We start from the raw sequence: 17,771 nt of genomic DNA on the forward strand, positions 1-17,771 counted from the left end.
TGTTTCAGTAGGCTTCACAATAAAGAGACTTTTGTTTGTAACTTTGCTGGGTCACTGACTCCTCACTGCGTAAGTGTGCGACCACTGCACTACAATTCCCATACATTTGAATAGGAGCAGGTCCGCAGGAATATGGCAGTGGCCAATAAATAGTTAAAGGAGTGATGCTGAAGCTGAAAACAGTTGACTGGTGGGGGTGGAAGCAGTCGGACACCCACCAATCTGATACTGATGGCATATCCTGAGTAATCAATATAAAAAGTAGGGGATCAAGTTTTTAATAGCACAACATACCTTTACTGGTGCAACATAACCAGTACATAGCTACTGTACATAGGGTGCAGGGTAGAAGTAGAACTGGGACCTCAGGTTCCCCGAAAGCCATTTGTCCCATAACACACGTGTTAGATTTTGCATTAGGGACCAGAAGCTTGAAAGAGGCTGTATACAACTTATTTTTATTTTACACTGGGGAATACAGTATGTCCATGCGCACGTCAGCGCTCCCATAGACTATAATGTGTTTTTGGGTGAATTTTGTGCGCATTGCGTGCGCATGCGTTTTTTTGAGACAGGTCGGACGCACAAAAAATGCAACAGGATGCATTTTGTGTGCCCGGGCGCACACTACAAAAAAACGCATGCGCATACAAACGCGTACAAACGCATGACTATGCGCACCGATGTTAAGTATAGGAAAAAAAACCGCATGCGCATTTATGCGCAAAAAAACGCAAGCGTGAAACCAGCCTAAGGGGGCCGTTACACACAACAATATTGTGAACGATATCACTGCAACGTCACCAGTTTGGTGACGTTGCAGCGATGTCGAAACGACATCGTTGCGTGTGACATGTAGCAACGATCAGATGGCTAATCGTTAATCGTTGCTTAATGCTCTGGACCATAATTCTGTCATTGGTCTCCCGCTGGGCAGCACACATCGCTGCCTGTGACAGCGAGAGACCAACGATCAGCAAGCTCCCAGTGCCATACAGCAGACGCGGCTCTTAGTTACCCGCTATTTACCCTGGATACCAGCTTGCTGGTCCTGATCGCTGGTGGGTCTGTCTATGTGACAGCTCAACAGCGATCAGCTAACTATGTCCCAGCGATCCCATCCACGTCGGATCGTTGGTGGGATCGCTGGGACATTGAAGTGTGTAACGGGACCCTAAGAATTGCAGCCCATTAGTGACCGCTGATTGCTATGCCATTTGATTCCTGGAAGACCCAGACTGACATCACTGGTGCAGGTGGTATCTTTTACTTTACATTAGGGAACAACGTATTTAAGAAATGGTTGTCCGAGCAATGGACAATCCCTTTAAGTTACACCCCTCAAGTAATTTTTTAAGCTTTGTTTCATGGTGCTCACATATATTTTAGTGTAGTAGCCTAATTACTGTGTATGATTTACATATGACAAATATTTCAACTGAAATACACAATGACAAAGAAAAAAAATTGTAACCAATTTTATTGAAAAGTATCCAGAAACTTCAAGAAAACAGTCTGATAAGCCAAACCGAAATATAAAATAAATTCCGAACTTGCATCACAATATCTATGATGACTATGAAATGGTCTTCAGGGAGAAGCACAGGGTGACCATCTTCGGGACCACTTTTGTAACCAACATTGGGTCCTGTGTAGAGTTGATGCAAATCGATGAATGGGACCTGGTCAATAGGCCATGTCAATGGACAAAGATTACTGAGAGTCACCTCCTATGTGATGTCATCTTAGCTCCTCTGTTAATTAGCTAACCTGGCACAATGTCATTGTTGCGTCATGATGCACATGTGATGTTGGGCCAGCTAATCAAACAAAGAGCCATGGAAGTAGATGGTAGCATTCGTCTCTCAGTGTTCTTGTCCGGGAACCACAGATTACCGACGTGCCCGATGGACCAGGTCCTGCAAATCGATTTGCACCAACTCTAGTCCTTTAGTTTCTACACTGTAATCTTAAAAGTATATATGGTACAGTGAAACATTACTAATGTGATTCAATCAATAATTCATATTAGTTTTCTTCATTGCTATTAACAGCTCAGAAAGTAAAAATCTATTGCCCAGGAGTCTACTGCAGCAAAAAGGCAATATATTAAAGTGCTCAAAAAGGCAGTGACTTTGTATAATGGATGAAGTCCCGCCTCAAGATTACTGTATGCCTGTATTGTGCTGGACATTTTCCCTTTTGGCAACTAGGAACTTCACCTTTTAGTGTGAATACTGCTAAAAATTAATCCCCAAAGAAATTTACAAACCTTTTCCCACCTCCAAGATCAGCCTCCGAGAACCAAATGGTGACAGCAAGTACTAGAATTCCCACTAATATTGTTCAAAGGGAAAACTTAAAAGGAATTGTACTTGAATAGAAAAATATGGTTGCTTCCTTTCAGAAACAGTATCTGTCTATGGGATGCATGCTCAGCATCATTCAAGTAAATGGGGCCGAAATGCATTTCCATCACAACCTGTTGTGGTATTTTTGGGAAAAAAAGGCAGCCATGTTTTCCACTTTCAGAAAACCCCTTTACCTTTACTCTGGTAGACACCAATTTGTCCAAGAATCAGATGCAATTTAATGTTCTTTACTCAGCAACAAAAAAACCTACAGAAGTCCTAAAAAACATTAGATTTGTGATGATCCATTGACCAATCTGACTGCATAGCACCAATGTAATGTCCTCCTAACCCTCCTGCTGGGCAGCGTCTGTCGTGCCATCTGTCCGTGTCCCTTCTTCAGTAGGTGGAGGCTCCTGAGGTAGGTTCCTAGCTTCCGCGATTAGACGCTTTACTCCCACCATCCACTGGCTCACTTCATTGACATGATCAACCATAAGCGATCGATGAATTTCATCAGCAGAATCCCAATTCTTGCCTTTAAGCTCTAAAATGTAATAAAAAGATGAATTGATCCATATCTACCAATACAAAGAATGCAAGAAGAACTTGTTATATTATTTCTACTTATGGTCTGTCCTAATAATCACATTCTGCCCTGTCATGGCCGCTGTATTAGCCACCTTCTGACCCTAGGTACCATATTTTATCTCCATAAAGTGGGTAATTCACTTAACCATCTTGCCAGTTGCGTCCCCCTGAGCTGAGAGTGCATGAGCAGATACATGGAGGTTATGCAGCATGTGCTTATAGATGCATTTACAATGCCAATAGTGGCCAATAAAGACCTGCCGACTGGGTATATTACAAACCGAGCAGCGATCTCCTATTGGTCTGCATTAGACAGGCCGATTAGAATTCTGTGTGCTTAGAACGATGGTAAATATGATTGTTCTGTGTGCATAGAATATCATCGTTATCTCTCTGGTTTAGACAGCACGATGTGCTGCCAAGAACCTTCATTTCAATGCTGGTGTGTATGATCCGAGAGCGTCACTCAGTAGTTTGCGATTGCCGGCACGCTTACACCAACCTATAATTAGTTAATGCTTCATCTAAATTATTGGCTTGTTTAAATGGGTCTTAAAAAGAAACTAATCACCAGGTTTTCCCAATATATAGTAGGACCAGCACCTATCAGCCCTATTTTACAGCATCCTAGTATACTGTATGGAATGTATGTCCCCAATTCACTATGCAAGGCACAAAAGAAATCTTTTATTATACTCACAGACAGCGTGGTTCGGTCTGATGGTCTTGATCCGACGCCGCCTCCTCTCTTCCTTGAATCTCCTCCTCCTTCCTTCATTGCTTTGAGGATGACGCATCCTATGTTATCCACTCAGTGTCCCCCATTGTGCTCCTGGACTGGTGCACTTCTTTCTGCCCTACACTACTTTACTATGCCCTCGGCAAGGCAGAGAGAAGTGTATCTGCGCAGGAGCACAATGGGGACACTGTGTGGATGATGTAAGATGCGTAATCCACCTGAAGCAAGGAAGGTGGATGGCGATTGTAAGAGAGGAGCTGCCAGATCAAAAAAAAAGATGCCCATTGGTACGGACCGCGCCGTCTATGAGTATATTAATAAATGCTCTTTTTGTGTCTTGTATATGGAATTGGGGACATACATACAGTACTCTAGAATGCGGCAACAGAGGTTTACAGATGCTGGCCCTACATTATACTGGGAAAACCTGGTGACAGGTTCCCTTTAAGTCTTGCATTGAATGATCTCTGTGCTTACCCAGGAGAGGACCAAAAAGGTGGGTAAATTACATGACTGTTGACCTCTTTAAAGTTATGATACAGAATACTCAAAATAGTGCAAACAGCAATGAGGAAGAATAGCCGAAATGCACGATAAGGGGTCACACTGCTGCGGTTTTGAGTTTGGGTACCTATGCTGTTTGCACTATTTTGAGTATACTGTATCAACTAGGGATAATGTGTCATTTTATTGTATTTTACTTCTTCTGGTCTGCCTGCAGCAAGTTGGTGTAAACCCATGCTATAAAAGCTTTATTCGAATACACTATGACCATCTTGTCTGCAGTACACACCAGGGGTTCTCTCCAGCACCTTCCAGTTCTCGGTTGTTCAATAAGCACATAGCACTTTTTGCACCATAGTTGCTTGGTCATCACTATCCAAAGTGGTCACCTTATGTATACTGCAACAATTAAGGCCAGGGGGACTATCCAGACTGTGATTTACATGTATTAACAATTGTGTTTGTATGTTTATGTTTTCTACATATACCCTCATGCCAGACTAACAACAAAAAGATTTCTCTAATAGGATATGGTGCACAACATCCAGAATCCATTCCTGACCAAACTCCTGCACACTGCTTTTTCAATTCTGTACAGCTTGTGTTGTCATATTCAGTTTTATCAATTGTTTTAATGTTTGGATTGTTAATAAAAATTAATATTTGTTACTATTAAGTTTTGCTCTTGGAGAATCTTTTTTGCTCTACATTGGTCCGAGTATTACTTTGCCCACGGGGAAGGAGAACAGGCGTTTAGTGGGATGAGCTCTGATCCATGTGGTCTTTCTAAAACAGCCAGGTGAGCGAATGAGACCACCCATTGACCCTCGAGTCTCCACAGCCTGGATAATCGCTATTTTAATCCAGCGGCCAATGGTTGCATTAGAAGCGGCCTAACCTCTAAAAGTGTCCTCTAGCATAACAAACAAGGAATCAGAACCCCTAAGTGAGGCAGTGGCCGATAGATAATATCTTATGGCTCTACCAAACGTCTAACCTGTGCAGAGCCTTCTCAATAGGATGAGATGGTGCCGGACAAAAGGAATATAAAATAATATCTTCATTAAGGTGAAAACTTGAAACTATTTTCTAGAAAGAAGACGGAACTGTCCTCAACACTACTTTATCCTGATAAAGAATAAGGGAAGGAGAGCAACAAGAAAAAGCCACAAGCTCCGAGACCCTCGTAACAGAAGTGATAGCTATAAAAGAGCTACCTTATAAGAAAAAAAAGTGTACAGATCTCTCTGCTAGGCTCAAAAGGTGGAGACTGAAGAGCATCCAAAACAAGATTCATATCCCAGGGGAGTCCGATAGGCTGGCTAAAGGTGTCACACATCCTGGAGAAAACTAGTAACTTGGGGTATCAAAGCCAAATCCCTCTGAAGTAGAATAGCCAGGGCGGAAATCTGACCCCTGAGGGATTTAAGCACCAGCCCTGCTTCCAATCTGGACTGTCAGGCTATATGCTCACGTTGCGTTTTTGCTGCTTTTTTTCCGCAGCGGAAACACTTAAAAACGCTAACAAAATGCATCCCATGCAATCCTATCGGATTCCGCAGTTGCTGTCAATGCTGTGGATTTTACCACTGCGGAATCGCATAGGGGTCAAATCCGCAGCATTTTCATTATTTCTGCGTAATCGCTGCAATTCCGCAGCCATAGGATTGCATTGAAACGCTAACTTTACGCATGTGGCTATGGCCACCATGCATAAAGTGAGCGCTTCATGTGCGGATGGTACCCAGCGTCTGGAGGAGAGGAGACTCTCCTCTATGCCCTGGGTACCATATTCCTGTAAAAAATAGAATTAAAATAAAAAATAGTGATATACTCACCTTCTGATGGCCCCCCGGAGCTCTCCTGCCTCGCTACCAGCATCTTCCGTTTCCAGGGATGCATTGCGCAAATCACCTGAGATGCCGTCGCGGTCTCGCGAGCATGACGTCACCAAAGTCCTTCGCGCAAAGCATCCCTGGGAACGAAACGTACCAGGAGCGCTGCTGAGGAGATCGGGGGCCGTCAGAAGGTGAGAATAACCATATATTTTTTTTTTATTATTTTTAACATCTTATCTTTTACTACTGATGCTGTATAGGCAGCATCAATAGTAAAAAGTTGGTTACACTTGTCAAGCACTATGCTTGACAAGTGTGACCAACCTGTCAATCACCTTTCCAAGCGATGCTACAAATCGTTTGGAAAGCGCAAGCTAAAAACGCTTGTGTTTTGCGGGAAAACGCATGCAAATTCCGCATGCGTTTTACCCGTGGCAGGGACTTGCGGAAATGCTGTGGAGATTTCCGCAGCGTGAGCACTTAGCCTAAGAAGTATAGCAGAACTGGCAAGAAAAAAAAAAACCACATAGCTAAATACTTGTAGACTCACACCAACGAAAATAAGTCCGTCTGTCCTCAAAATCACAGCTTCAATAACCATGCCGTCAAACTGAGCGCTCGTAAATTTGGATGTAACAATGTACCTTGGGATAGAAGGTACGGGATGTCAGAAACAGACCATGGGACATCTGCCAGGAGATTGATCACATTTGAATACCAGGCCCTCCGAGGCCAGTCTGGAGCAGTGTGAATGACTGGAACACCCTCTGCCCTGATCTTCATGAGAAGTCTTGGTAGAAGTGGCAGAGGTAGAAAAAGAAAAGGAAGATCAAACTAAGATCAATGGATTACCAGGGCATAAACTGCAATCGCCTGGTGGTCCCGGGAACTTGTGATAAATTTCGGCACCTTGTAATTTAGTCTGGATGACAATAAATCTCTGGATGAAGAGCCCATTCTCCTGCAAGTAGCTGCTTGTGACTTAAAAAGTCCATCTCCAAGTTGTCTACCCCTGTTATATGGACTGCCGAGATTAGAGAAACCTTGTCTTCTTCCCACACCAAAATGTCTGCGACCTCCTCCATGGAACATGTGGTTCATGTGCCCCCCGTCGATTGATATAGGCCATAGCACTACCATTGTCTGATTGATCTCTGTTCGGCAACTCCTGGACTAAGGGCTACCAGTGTAAAAAAGCCAGACGGGCAGCTCTGAGGTTCAGTACGTTGATTAAGAGACGTCTCTCCAGCCTGCTCCAAACCCCCTGGACCGTCAAATTGTGAAAGACTGCTCCCTAGTCGGACAGGTTGGCACCCTTGGTGAGAATCTGCCACTGAATGGGATGGAAAGAGCAATCCCGAGTAAACAGGGGTGACATCAGCCACCACCTGAGAGACTGACGACAGTGAAGGAGGAGATGAACAGGTCAATCCAGGGACTGTACTGATCTGTTCCAAGAGGCTAGGAGCGCATTCTGTAGAGGCCTTGACCAAAATTGAGCAAAAGGTACTGCCTCGAAAGTCGCCACCATCTTTCAGAGGATATTCCATGTAAAATCGTAAAGGAATGCTTGCCCTGTCGTTTCCAATGGTCGACTAAAGAGATAATCTCTTCTCCTCTGGAAGAAATACCGATGTGTGAATGGTGTTGAACACCATTCCCATAAACCGTAGCTGCCATGTAGGAACTAAAACAGACTTTGTCCAATTGACAATCCAACCGATTCGCTCCAGAGGATGAGGAACGATCGGTAGGCTCTCTAGATTTTGTGCAAAAGATGGCGCTTTGTCAAGAATGTCGTCCAGACAGGGAAAAACAATTATCTCCCTGGACGCTAGCAGTGCCATAACCGGGGCTAGGATGTTCGTGAATTGCCTGGGTGCTGTGGCCAGCCTAAATGGGAGAGCCCTAGATTGATGCGACCACTGACTGGAGTGAATCCATTTTGAGGTGACGAAGTCAAACTCTTTTGTTCAGGCACCTTAAATATAATATAGGCTGCACAGAGAAGTCCTTGTTGGGGATAACAAATAGATTTGAAAAAAAAAAAAAAAAAAAAACCCTTTTTGGAGTGCTCTGAAGTGGGAACCCCTACAATCACCCCTGCCTGAGGTAGGGAAGCTATCGCCTGGTCGAAATTGACTGTATATTCTGGGAAACCCAGGAGGGTGAGAGCAAAACAAGTGATCCTGAGGTAGAGCAGTGAGCTCTATTCTGTAACCCGAAGAGATGATCTCCCTGACCCAAAGATCGCCGATTGCCTCCAGCCAAGCCTCCTTGACCAATCCAAGAAGAATCTCCGAGTGGGAGCCGCCCTTCAAGAATTGACCCCCTGTTGCCTCTGGACCTAGAGGGCCTGGCCTAAGATACAGAAGGGTGACCGGCGGATGTTGCTCTAAAGGTAGCTCTCCTGGGCTCCCGGCAGACCTACGGTCTAACCAGCCAACCTGACTAGTGATGGGCGAGTAGCACTGTTGCTCGGGTCTCCCGAGCATGCTCGGGTGATCGAGTATTTTGGTGTGCTCGGAGATTTAAACTCTTTGTCTCATCTACGTGATTTGTGACTTGTAGACAGGCTGAATACATGTGGAGATTCCCTAACAAACAGGCATTCCACACATATATTCAAGCTGTCTAGCAGCCGCAAATCATGTAGCTGAGGCGATGAAAACTAAAGCTCCGAGCACGCCAAAATACTCGGAGATCACCCGAGCAACGAGTATACTCGCTCATCACTAAACCTGACTCGTCTGCTTCTGGAAACTGACAAAAGGGAGTGACTTGCAAGACCCCATGTCTCCGAAAAGGATGGCTGGCCCTAGCCTGAGGAAGAAGGGTGCTTCTGCTGCCTATTGCTTCCTAAATGATCTTATGTACATTAGTCCCAAATAAGCGAGACCCCTAAAATGGTAGTTCCATCAAAGATTTCTTTGAAGGTAGGTCCTGGAGCCACAGCATGCAGCGAATCGCAACGCAATTACAGAAAAACTTTCCTTCCTAAACTAAGACAGGCAGGGCCGCCATCAGGGCATGACAGCCCTTACTGCTGTATGGGGCCCGGTGAACAGCAGTACAGAAGGGGGCCCGCAGATCAGGGGCCCTGCTCCTGTGCTTCTAGTCATTGGGCCCCAAGTGCTGTGCGTCATCGGGCACTGCGGTGGGGCCCCAAATGTGCACTGTGGCTGGGCCCGCAGCGCACACATCAGCAGAGCCGCCACAGCGGCTGACATCCAAAAGCTAGAGAAGTGCTGAAGGACCTGTGGTGATGTCATCATTATCACAGGCCTTCAGCATTGATCAGCTCCGCCCCCTGATCACATGACGATGACGTCACCACAGGTCCTTTCAGCTCACACAGCAGCAGCTCCATTTTCACCACAGGAGCGCGGTCAGGTAAGAAGAAAGTTTTTATTTTATTATTGAAAGGGGCAATATGTTTTCCTGGCAGGATGGAGACACACAGAGGCAGAATGGAGACACACAGGGGCAAATATGTAGACATGGGGGCAGAATGCAAGACACGGGGGGCAGAATGCAAGACACGGGGGGACAGAATGCAAGACTCGGGGGGCAGAATGCAAGACACGGGGCAGAATGCAAGACACGGGGGGCAGAATGCAAGACACGGGGGGCAGAATGCAAGACACGGGGGGCAGAATGCAAGACACGGGGGGCAGAATGCAAGACACAGAGGGCAGAATGTGACAGTGAGACACAGGAGGGGGCAGAATGCAAGACATGGGGGCAGAATGCAAGACATGGGGGCAGAATGCAAGACATGGGGCAGAATGCAAGACATGGGGGCAGAATGCAAGACATGGGGGCAGAATGCAAGACATGGGGGCAGAATGCAAGACATGGGGGCAGAATGCAAGACATGGGGGCAGAATGCAAGACATGGGGGCAGAATGCAAGACATGGGGGCAGAATGCAAGACATGGGGGCAGAATGCAAGACATGGGGGCAGAATGCAGACATGGGGGCAGAATGCAGACATGGGGCAAAATGTGACAGTAAGACACAGGAGGGGGCTGAATGCGAGACACGGGGGCAGAATCACCATGGGGGCAGAGTGTGAGACAAGGGGTCAGAACGGACATGGGGCATAATGTGACAGTAAGACACAGGAGGGGGCAGAATGTGTCAGTGAGACACAGGAGGGGGCAGAATGTGACAGTGAGACAAAGGAGGGGGCAGAATGTGACAGTGAGACAAAGGAGGGGGCAGAATGTGACAGTGAGACAAAGGAGGGGGCAGAATGTGACAGTGAGACAAAGGAGGGGGCAGAATGTGACAGTGAGACACAGGAGGGGGCAGAATGTGACAGTGAGACACAGGAGGGGGCAGAATGTCAGGCACGGGGGCAGAATGTGACAGTAAGACACAGGAGGGGGCAGAATGTGACAGTAAGACACAGGAGGGGGCAGAATGTGACAGTGAGACACAGGAGAGGGCAGAATGTGACAGTGAGACACAGAGGGCAGGATCATGGGGCAGAATGGATACGATGTAGGCAGATGGGGCAGGATCTGGAGATCATATGGGGGCAGAATGGATACTTATGAGGTCAGTATAAGAGAAAATATGGCTGGAGCCAGGAATGAGACACACGGGGGCCAGGATGGGGGATATTATTACCATAGGGGCTAATTAAGGGATATTATTACTGCAGTGATGTATTTTATTTTTTTGAGGATACTGTTTTAAATGGGGAGGTTCTGTTACTGTCCAGAGCGACACTATGTCTCCTTTTTTTCTTCATCTGGTGTAGTGTAGAAGTTGGGAAAAAAATTAAGTAATGTGTTCTGCAAGTGGAGCTCTAGAAAACTGTGTTATTTCCTGCAGAGACGAGCCCTGGCTGGAAGACGTGATGGCGGTCTGTGCTGGATGAAAGATGAAAAGCAAGGATGAAGGACTTTACCTAGAGAAGTCATTGGTGAGTCAGTGTGTTACCTGTACAATGACACTATACACTATATACAGAGTTCCTTTGTGCAATGTCACCAGTGATCACTGTATTACCTGTGCACTGACACTATATACAGAAGTCCTGTGCATAATGACACCGGTGATCACTGTATTACCTGTACACAGACACTATATACAGAGCTCCTGTGTATAATGTCACTGGTGATCACTGTATTACCTGTACACAGACACTGCATACTAAGTACAGATCTCCTGTGTATAATGGCACTTATAGTGATAGTATTATGTTTTTTTCTAAATGATCAGTATTGTAGTATCCAGTCACTATGTGGTCTGGGCATGGTGCGGTGGTATTTGTCCCTTGTATGTGCTATTATTCTGTCACTGGTGGTAATATGTGGTCTGGTCATGGTGTGGCTGTATTTGTTCCTTGTATGTGGTATTATTGGTCACCATGTGGTGGTAATATGTGGTCTGTTCATGGTGCAGCGGTATTTATCCCTTTGGATGTGATATTATTGGTCATTTTAAAAATTGAAAAATAAATAAAAGATATACCTAAATTGGATTGGTTATTTTAGCAAATGTTTAATAGGTTAGAGTAGGGTCCAGCCAAAAGAGTCTACCTTGTCGTGGTGGCAGATTTAAAAAATCTTTTGGCCAAAACAAGAGCTGCTGGCTGTGTGTGTGATCTGGAGATGGGAACTATTAATGTGTGATTGGTGAGAAGTGGAGTTTTTCCAAGAGAGAGCGGTGGGGCTATGGACAGTTCGAGGGGTGGAGCCTGGGTGGAGTCTCAAGGGGGCCCCGAAAATTTTGCCAGTATGGGGCTCCGAAATTCCTAGTGGCAGCCCTGAAGACAGGTCTGAGACAGACCTTGCCTTCAACTGACATTACAAAGAACTGAGGAAGCCTGTCTCCAGCAGGCGAGGTATAGTGTGCTGGGTAGGAGTCAATTTCATTTAAATACAATAATTGTGTCATCCTCCCGCTGGCAGCAGACTATCCCTTGGTTCTGTGTCCACCAGTAAGACTAACAAGAAATCCCATTTACACTGTCCGGAGATTTCTGACACAACATACTCAGCTATTTTGAATGATGGCGTGTGCGAATTATAGTAACACATTTCTTAGCCTTGCACAAAAGGATTTAACAATCCATAGGCCTATCTTGTTCTGGCAATCACTAGTGCTCCAATAACACAGATGTCACTAATGTGATCATCTGACATATAGCCAACATATCAGTAGAGGATTTTGATCAGATTTTTCCTTTTAAAGGGTTCACTTTATACTAAATAGAGCTAAAAGAACATAAAAGGTATTACATTTGCTTATTACTGTCATGAAGCTGATTCCAACGGGCAAGCGGTCTCCATGTTATGCCATCATTGATGAGATGGAGCAAGAGGGTGAAGCGCTGATATGGAAATCAGATGATCACTTTATGCTCCAGTTTGGTTTTATTACATAGAGACGCAAGTCTGTGCCTGCACAGAAGGACAAAGTGGGTATACTGTGCACACAATACATTCCCCCTGCTGCTTTGGCTGTATTCTACACAGTTGAATATGCGATGTGTGCCATGGATGAGACTGGCGAACTGGAATCAGTGATTTCACTGCAAAGTCAATAAAATAGCTGCTTACTTTATGCCCTTTTTTTTTTTTTAAAGGGAATCACTCACTAGTCACTAGGTTATCATCGCCTAATCCGAGAACAGCATGATGTAGAGACAGAGACCCCGATTACAGTGATGAGTCACTTACTGGGCTACTTGGTGCAGTTTTGATAAAATCATTGATTTAACTGCAGGAGATTATCACTAGAGGATTAGTAATCCTGTGCCAGGTAATCAAACATATTCATGAGCTCTGTATAAAGGTACTGTCACACTTAGCGATGTACCAGCGATCCCGACCAGCGATATGACGCGGTCAGGATCGCTGGTACATCGCTAAGTGGTCGCTAGTGAGCTGCCACACAGGCAGATCTCACTAGCGACATCGCTGGGGACAGGGATCGCTACTTACCTGTCACACCAGGTGATCCTGCGTCCTCCCGCCCGGCTCCACGCGTCGCTCGTCTCCACAGCAGGAAGCGCCGCAGGAAGCTGACGACGAGAAACAGTCCTGAACGTTCTCGCGCGATCAGCGATAACCAGCGGGGGAGCGGGTCGCTGGTAAGTATCAGACACAGCGATATCGCTAGCAATATCGCTATAACGTCACTAGTTATAGCGATATTGCTAGCGATATCTCTTAGTGTGACATGCCCTTAAGTCCACCCCATCACTGATTGGAAGATTTCTGTGTACACTCTAAAGGGTAGTGATCAGTGGTGTGGGCAGGGGTTATACAGAGCTCAGCATTCAGAGAACTGCAAGATCTGCAGCAGATAAAACAGTGATTTTATCAAAATTACAGCAAGCAGTCAAGTAAGTGCCACATCACTAGAATCAGGCTGTCTGCCACTACATCATACTGCTCTCAGATGGGGGAGCAGAAACCTGGTGCCAGACTCCCTTTAAGCAGCCAATCCTTTATTATATGGCACAGACAGGAGTCCGAAGGGAAACGGACAATAAGGTGCCAGTCGCCTATATAATGAATACTGTATAAATCCGTGTCAGCAAAATATAATTCAGAAAACTAATCAAATAAAAGTGATATAAACTGAACTTACCCTTCACCAACAAGCTCATCCTCTTTTGTACGGATATGGACAGCTTTCCGCTATTCCACATTTCTTCCAACACAGTCAATCTCCGTCTAATTTCGGTAAGCACCTGAGGCTAAACAAAAATCATTACTAAAGGGTCAGAAGAAGAAAATGTTAACAATTCATTTTATAATCCATTAATGCTAAACACATTAGAAGAAGAAAATGCTAAACAGAGACAGAGACATTCTCTTCCAAAACGCAGCCTCTGTGGTGGTCAACCAATCGCCCCAGGTACAGCTCTAGGCAAAGAGCCGATTCTGCCAGGGACACCAAAATCAGACATTTTGTAGTAGACTTACCACGTAACATTGCCCAATAGACATTCAGATGAATGGCTGCCAGTTAGACACTAGTACTGTTATGTGACAGCTATTCAGATGAATGACTATGTAATACAATGATGGCACCAGTTTGCAGGAACAAAACTTGCACCTGAACGGAAGGGGGTCTGCCATGCTGGAGGACAGAATTCTAGTAGGTTGGCAGAGTAATTAAACTAGGATAGAGGACGAGACAGAAAGTAAAGGAAGAGGTAGGTTAGAGAGGAGTCTGGCTAAATTGGAGGCTGGAGAAATGTTCTCTGGTGGGGGAGGACTAGGTAAGTGGATAGGGAAAATCCATGTATTACAAATAGCGAAGACAAATGTGCCCACAAAATTTCAGGAATTTGCATTTCTAAAAGCAAAGGTGGAAAAATAAGATGGAAATCTAAGATGTATATTCACAAATGAATCCAGCAAAAACAATGGTAGAGCTAGAGGCCTTGGTACTGGAGGAACACAGTGATACAGTTGGTGTTGATGACTCATGGGTGGACGCTTCACATGACTTGGCTATAAATCTTCCTGGTTTTACCCTCTTTTGGAAAAACTGGGCTAATAGGAAATGTTATGTTAGGAGCTGTTTAGACATGAAGTTCAGTGGGTGCTCTCGTCCACAAGCTTGGCTGTTTTTAGAAAGACCGCATGGACCAAGTCTCATCCTACTGAACAACCGTACTCCATTCCCGTGGGCAGAATCTCTGACAATACAAAGTGAGGATAAAACAGCGTGGTGATATTTTATTGAAGAACCAATAGACAATAACATAGTTCAGATCCAGCAAGTACATAAGATGGTGTTAATGAAAGTCTCACCCTTCCAATGTCTCGCTGGCAATTAGAACATCTGTGACTTCGGGGCTGCCAGGGTCAATTACCTCAACCAGTGGCATCCCACTTTTGGCAGGCACCCACAGAGGGGAGGTAGCGGCAAGCTTAGGAAGCTGACTCAGTACATTGATGTATGTGGCCAGGTGACCTGATTGTCCCAACCTGGATTCTCCAAACGTCTTTGAGGGTTCAGTGATTTCAATGAAGAAAATCTGTATTCTCCCAGCTGGGGCCAGGGTCCCTTAAGCTGACGTCCTGTAGAATGTCAAATCTGTATTCCTCCAGTTGGAACCATGGTGTCTTGGCTACTGACATGAAGAGTCTGTCTGGAAACGGAGGCAAATCCCCTTTTATTGCTCACAGTTCTTATTCAGGCATTTTTCCACAGTAATGGGGGAAGGTGGAAGGAGGTCATGTTTCTTTCTTCGATTGTTCAAATAACCTGGACAGTTTGTCCTTTAATAATTAGCAGGTCTAAGAAGCTGCTGTCAGTGAAGAATTGATGGGTATAAAGCATTTCCCATAGAAGGACTAAGTAAAAAATTTTAGTGTGTGACAACAGGCAACAAAAATATATATTACATATATAAATCTGGTATCACCGTAATCACGTTGGTCCGAAAAATAAAGTTGATAAATATACCTTTCCCACAAGAGAAAAGGCGTAAAAAAATAAAATAAAACCAATTCTTCGCCTACTATTGATTTGTTCATACTGCCTCCCAAAGATAGCAGTAAGGCTCGGCTCACACTTATCTTACGCTGAGCGCTTACACAGGGGTTTCCATGTAAATCTATCAAATATGTGATTCAGACGTAACTCCCGATTGAAGATTCCCTATAAAGAGGCAGATGGAGGCACTGTGGACACCATCTGACCTGTGATCTGGAGGTTTCCGTCTTTTTAAGCATGCATAAAAGAGCCATCTGCCAAGGTTTAGTGCACTTCTGAAAAGAACACTGCTGAACAGAGGCCAGAAGGAGTCCAGAGTAATTCTGCTGCCTCATTATAGTGAATGGATCCATCGGGGGTTTCATCTGAATCAAGTCACTCGAATTCAGTGATGTGGAAACCCCGATGTAAATGCTCAACATTGATCAATGGATAAATATTATTCAAAATGTGATGTAAAATGTTCGAAATAAAAGCTTCAACTGAATCCACAAATAAAGCAAGCCCCCACTCAGGTCTGTCATCTCTTTAACATAAATATAGGGGCTTCAACGTTACTGGTAGCACAAAGGCTCTGGAAAAGCGGAATGGCTCCTCATGACCCAAAAGAAATCCAGCAAATTCTGCACTCCCAAATCCAAATGCCCCCTCCCTTCTGAGCGCCACATTGGGCCTAAACCACATTTATAGAATCCACATGTTTGGTAGGTGTATAATTTCCAAAATAGGGTCACTTGAGGCGGTATTCTGCTCTTCTACCACTTAGGGGTTCTGTATATGGAGTCTGAAAACTATACTAGGAAAATCTGCGCTCCAGGAAGGTGGCAAATAATGCTCCATCCCTCCAGAGTCTCGCCATGTGGCTAACCAGTACCGTACAGGCACATATGGGGTATTTCCATGTTCAACCGAAATTGTGTGACAAATTTTGGTGCCATTTTCACCCATTTCCCTGTGTGAAAATGTAAAACCTGGGGCTAAAACAAAATTTTTGTGGTAAAAATGTAATTATTTTTCCTTCACTGCCCAATGATATAAAATTCTGTGACACATCCGTGGTGTTAATAGGCTCACTGCACCGCTAGATGAATTCATTGAGATGTATAGTTTGTAAAATGGGTTCAAAATTTAAGAGACCACTGCACAGTTTTATAAGAATCAGCTTCTCTACATGTCTGACAGCCATTCCATTGTCAGTTGAATTCCAACCAGAGTACACCTCATTCTACTTAATGTGCTTCTGATTAGGTGATCATCTGAACCAAATTTTATTTAATGAAGTTTAAAAAAAAACCCTGGTGTGGTGTTCACATTCCTCTTGCAATAAGACAAGCTGGATGGCAAAACAAGTGCTAGTAATATTCCAAAAGTAATAGGAATGAAAAAATAAATTAACTATGCCAAAGGAGTTGAAAAGAAAAGTCTTGAGTGAGAAAAAGAAGGGCTCAGTTCTGGCTTTACTAGCAGAGGAATACAGTGAGCGTCATGTTGCCTCCATCCTTAAAATTTCTAAGATGGTAGTCCATTACAACAAGGTCAAGCAGCAGACATTGGGGACAACAAAGCTACAGACCGGCAGAGGGCGAAAATGACTCTTTACTGACCGGGATGACCGTCATCTTATTGGAATGTCCCTCAGTAACTGCAGGATGACATCAAGTGACCTACGAAAGGAATGGCAAATGGCAGCTGCGGTGAAGTGCACGGCAAGAACAGTTTGTAACAGGCTCCTAGAAAAAGGGCTCAAGTCATGTAAAGGTAGAAAAAAGCCTTTCATCAATGAGAAGCAAAAGGAGAACCAGGCTGAAGTTTGCCTAACAGCTAACATAGAAAAAATTAAAAAAAACTCACACAACAAGATATGGCCTTACCAAAACCCTGTATGATGACAAATGCACATATAGCAGGATGCAGCTGGCCTCCACTAATAGAGGCAATAGAGAGCTGCATCCTGCTATATGTGCATTTGTCATCATACAGGGTTTTGATAAGGCCATATCTTGCTGTGAGAAGTTTGCCTAAGACCATAAGAATTGGACCATAGAGAACTGGAGTAAGGTAATCTTCCCTGATGAGTCTAATTTTCAGCTTTGCCCAACATCTGGTCGTCTAATGGTTAGACGGAGACCTGGAGAAGCGTACAAGGCACATTGTCTTGCACCCACTGCAAAATTTGGTGGAGGATTGGTGATGATCTGAGGATGCTTCAGCAAGGCTGGAATTGGGCAGGTTAATCTTTGCGAAGGTTGTACGAATCAAGCCGCATACAAG

General features: G+C 44.6%; 1 protein-coding gene across 1 annotated transcript in view; it reads right to left on the reverse strand.

Moving 5' to 3' along the window:
- Window positions 1-1,462: 1,462 nt before the first annotated feature.
- Window positions 1,463-17,771, reverse strand: part of SRA1 (steroid receptor RNA activator 1) — a 44,358-nt gene continuing 28,049 nt past the window's right edge. The window contains exons 4-5 of the mRNA XM_073568084.1: window positions 13,638-13,746; window positions 1,463-2,898 (exon numbers count right to left, since the gene is read on the reverse strand). Of these exons, the coding sequence (XP_073424185.1) occupies window positions 2,699-2,898; window positions 13,638-13,746 (309 nt within the window). The 3' untranslated portion in view covers window positions 1,463-2,698. The remainder of the gene's footprint in view (window positions 2,899-13,637; window positions 13,747-17,771) is intronic.

Source organism: Dendrobates tinctorius, unplaced genomic scaffold (assembly GCF_039654945.1).
Source record: "Dendrobates tinctorius isolate UK_male_01 unplaced genomic scaffold, ASM3965494v1 ptg000020l, whole genome shotgun sequence".
In the NCBI taxonomy this organism is placed as follows: Eukaryota; Metazoa; Chordata; class Amphibia; order Anura; family Dendrobatidae; genus Dendrobates; species Dendrobates tinctorius.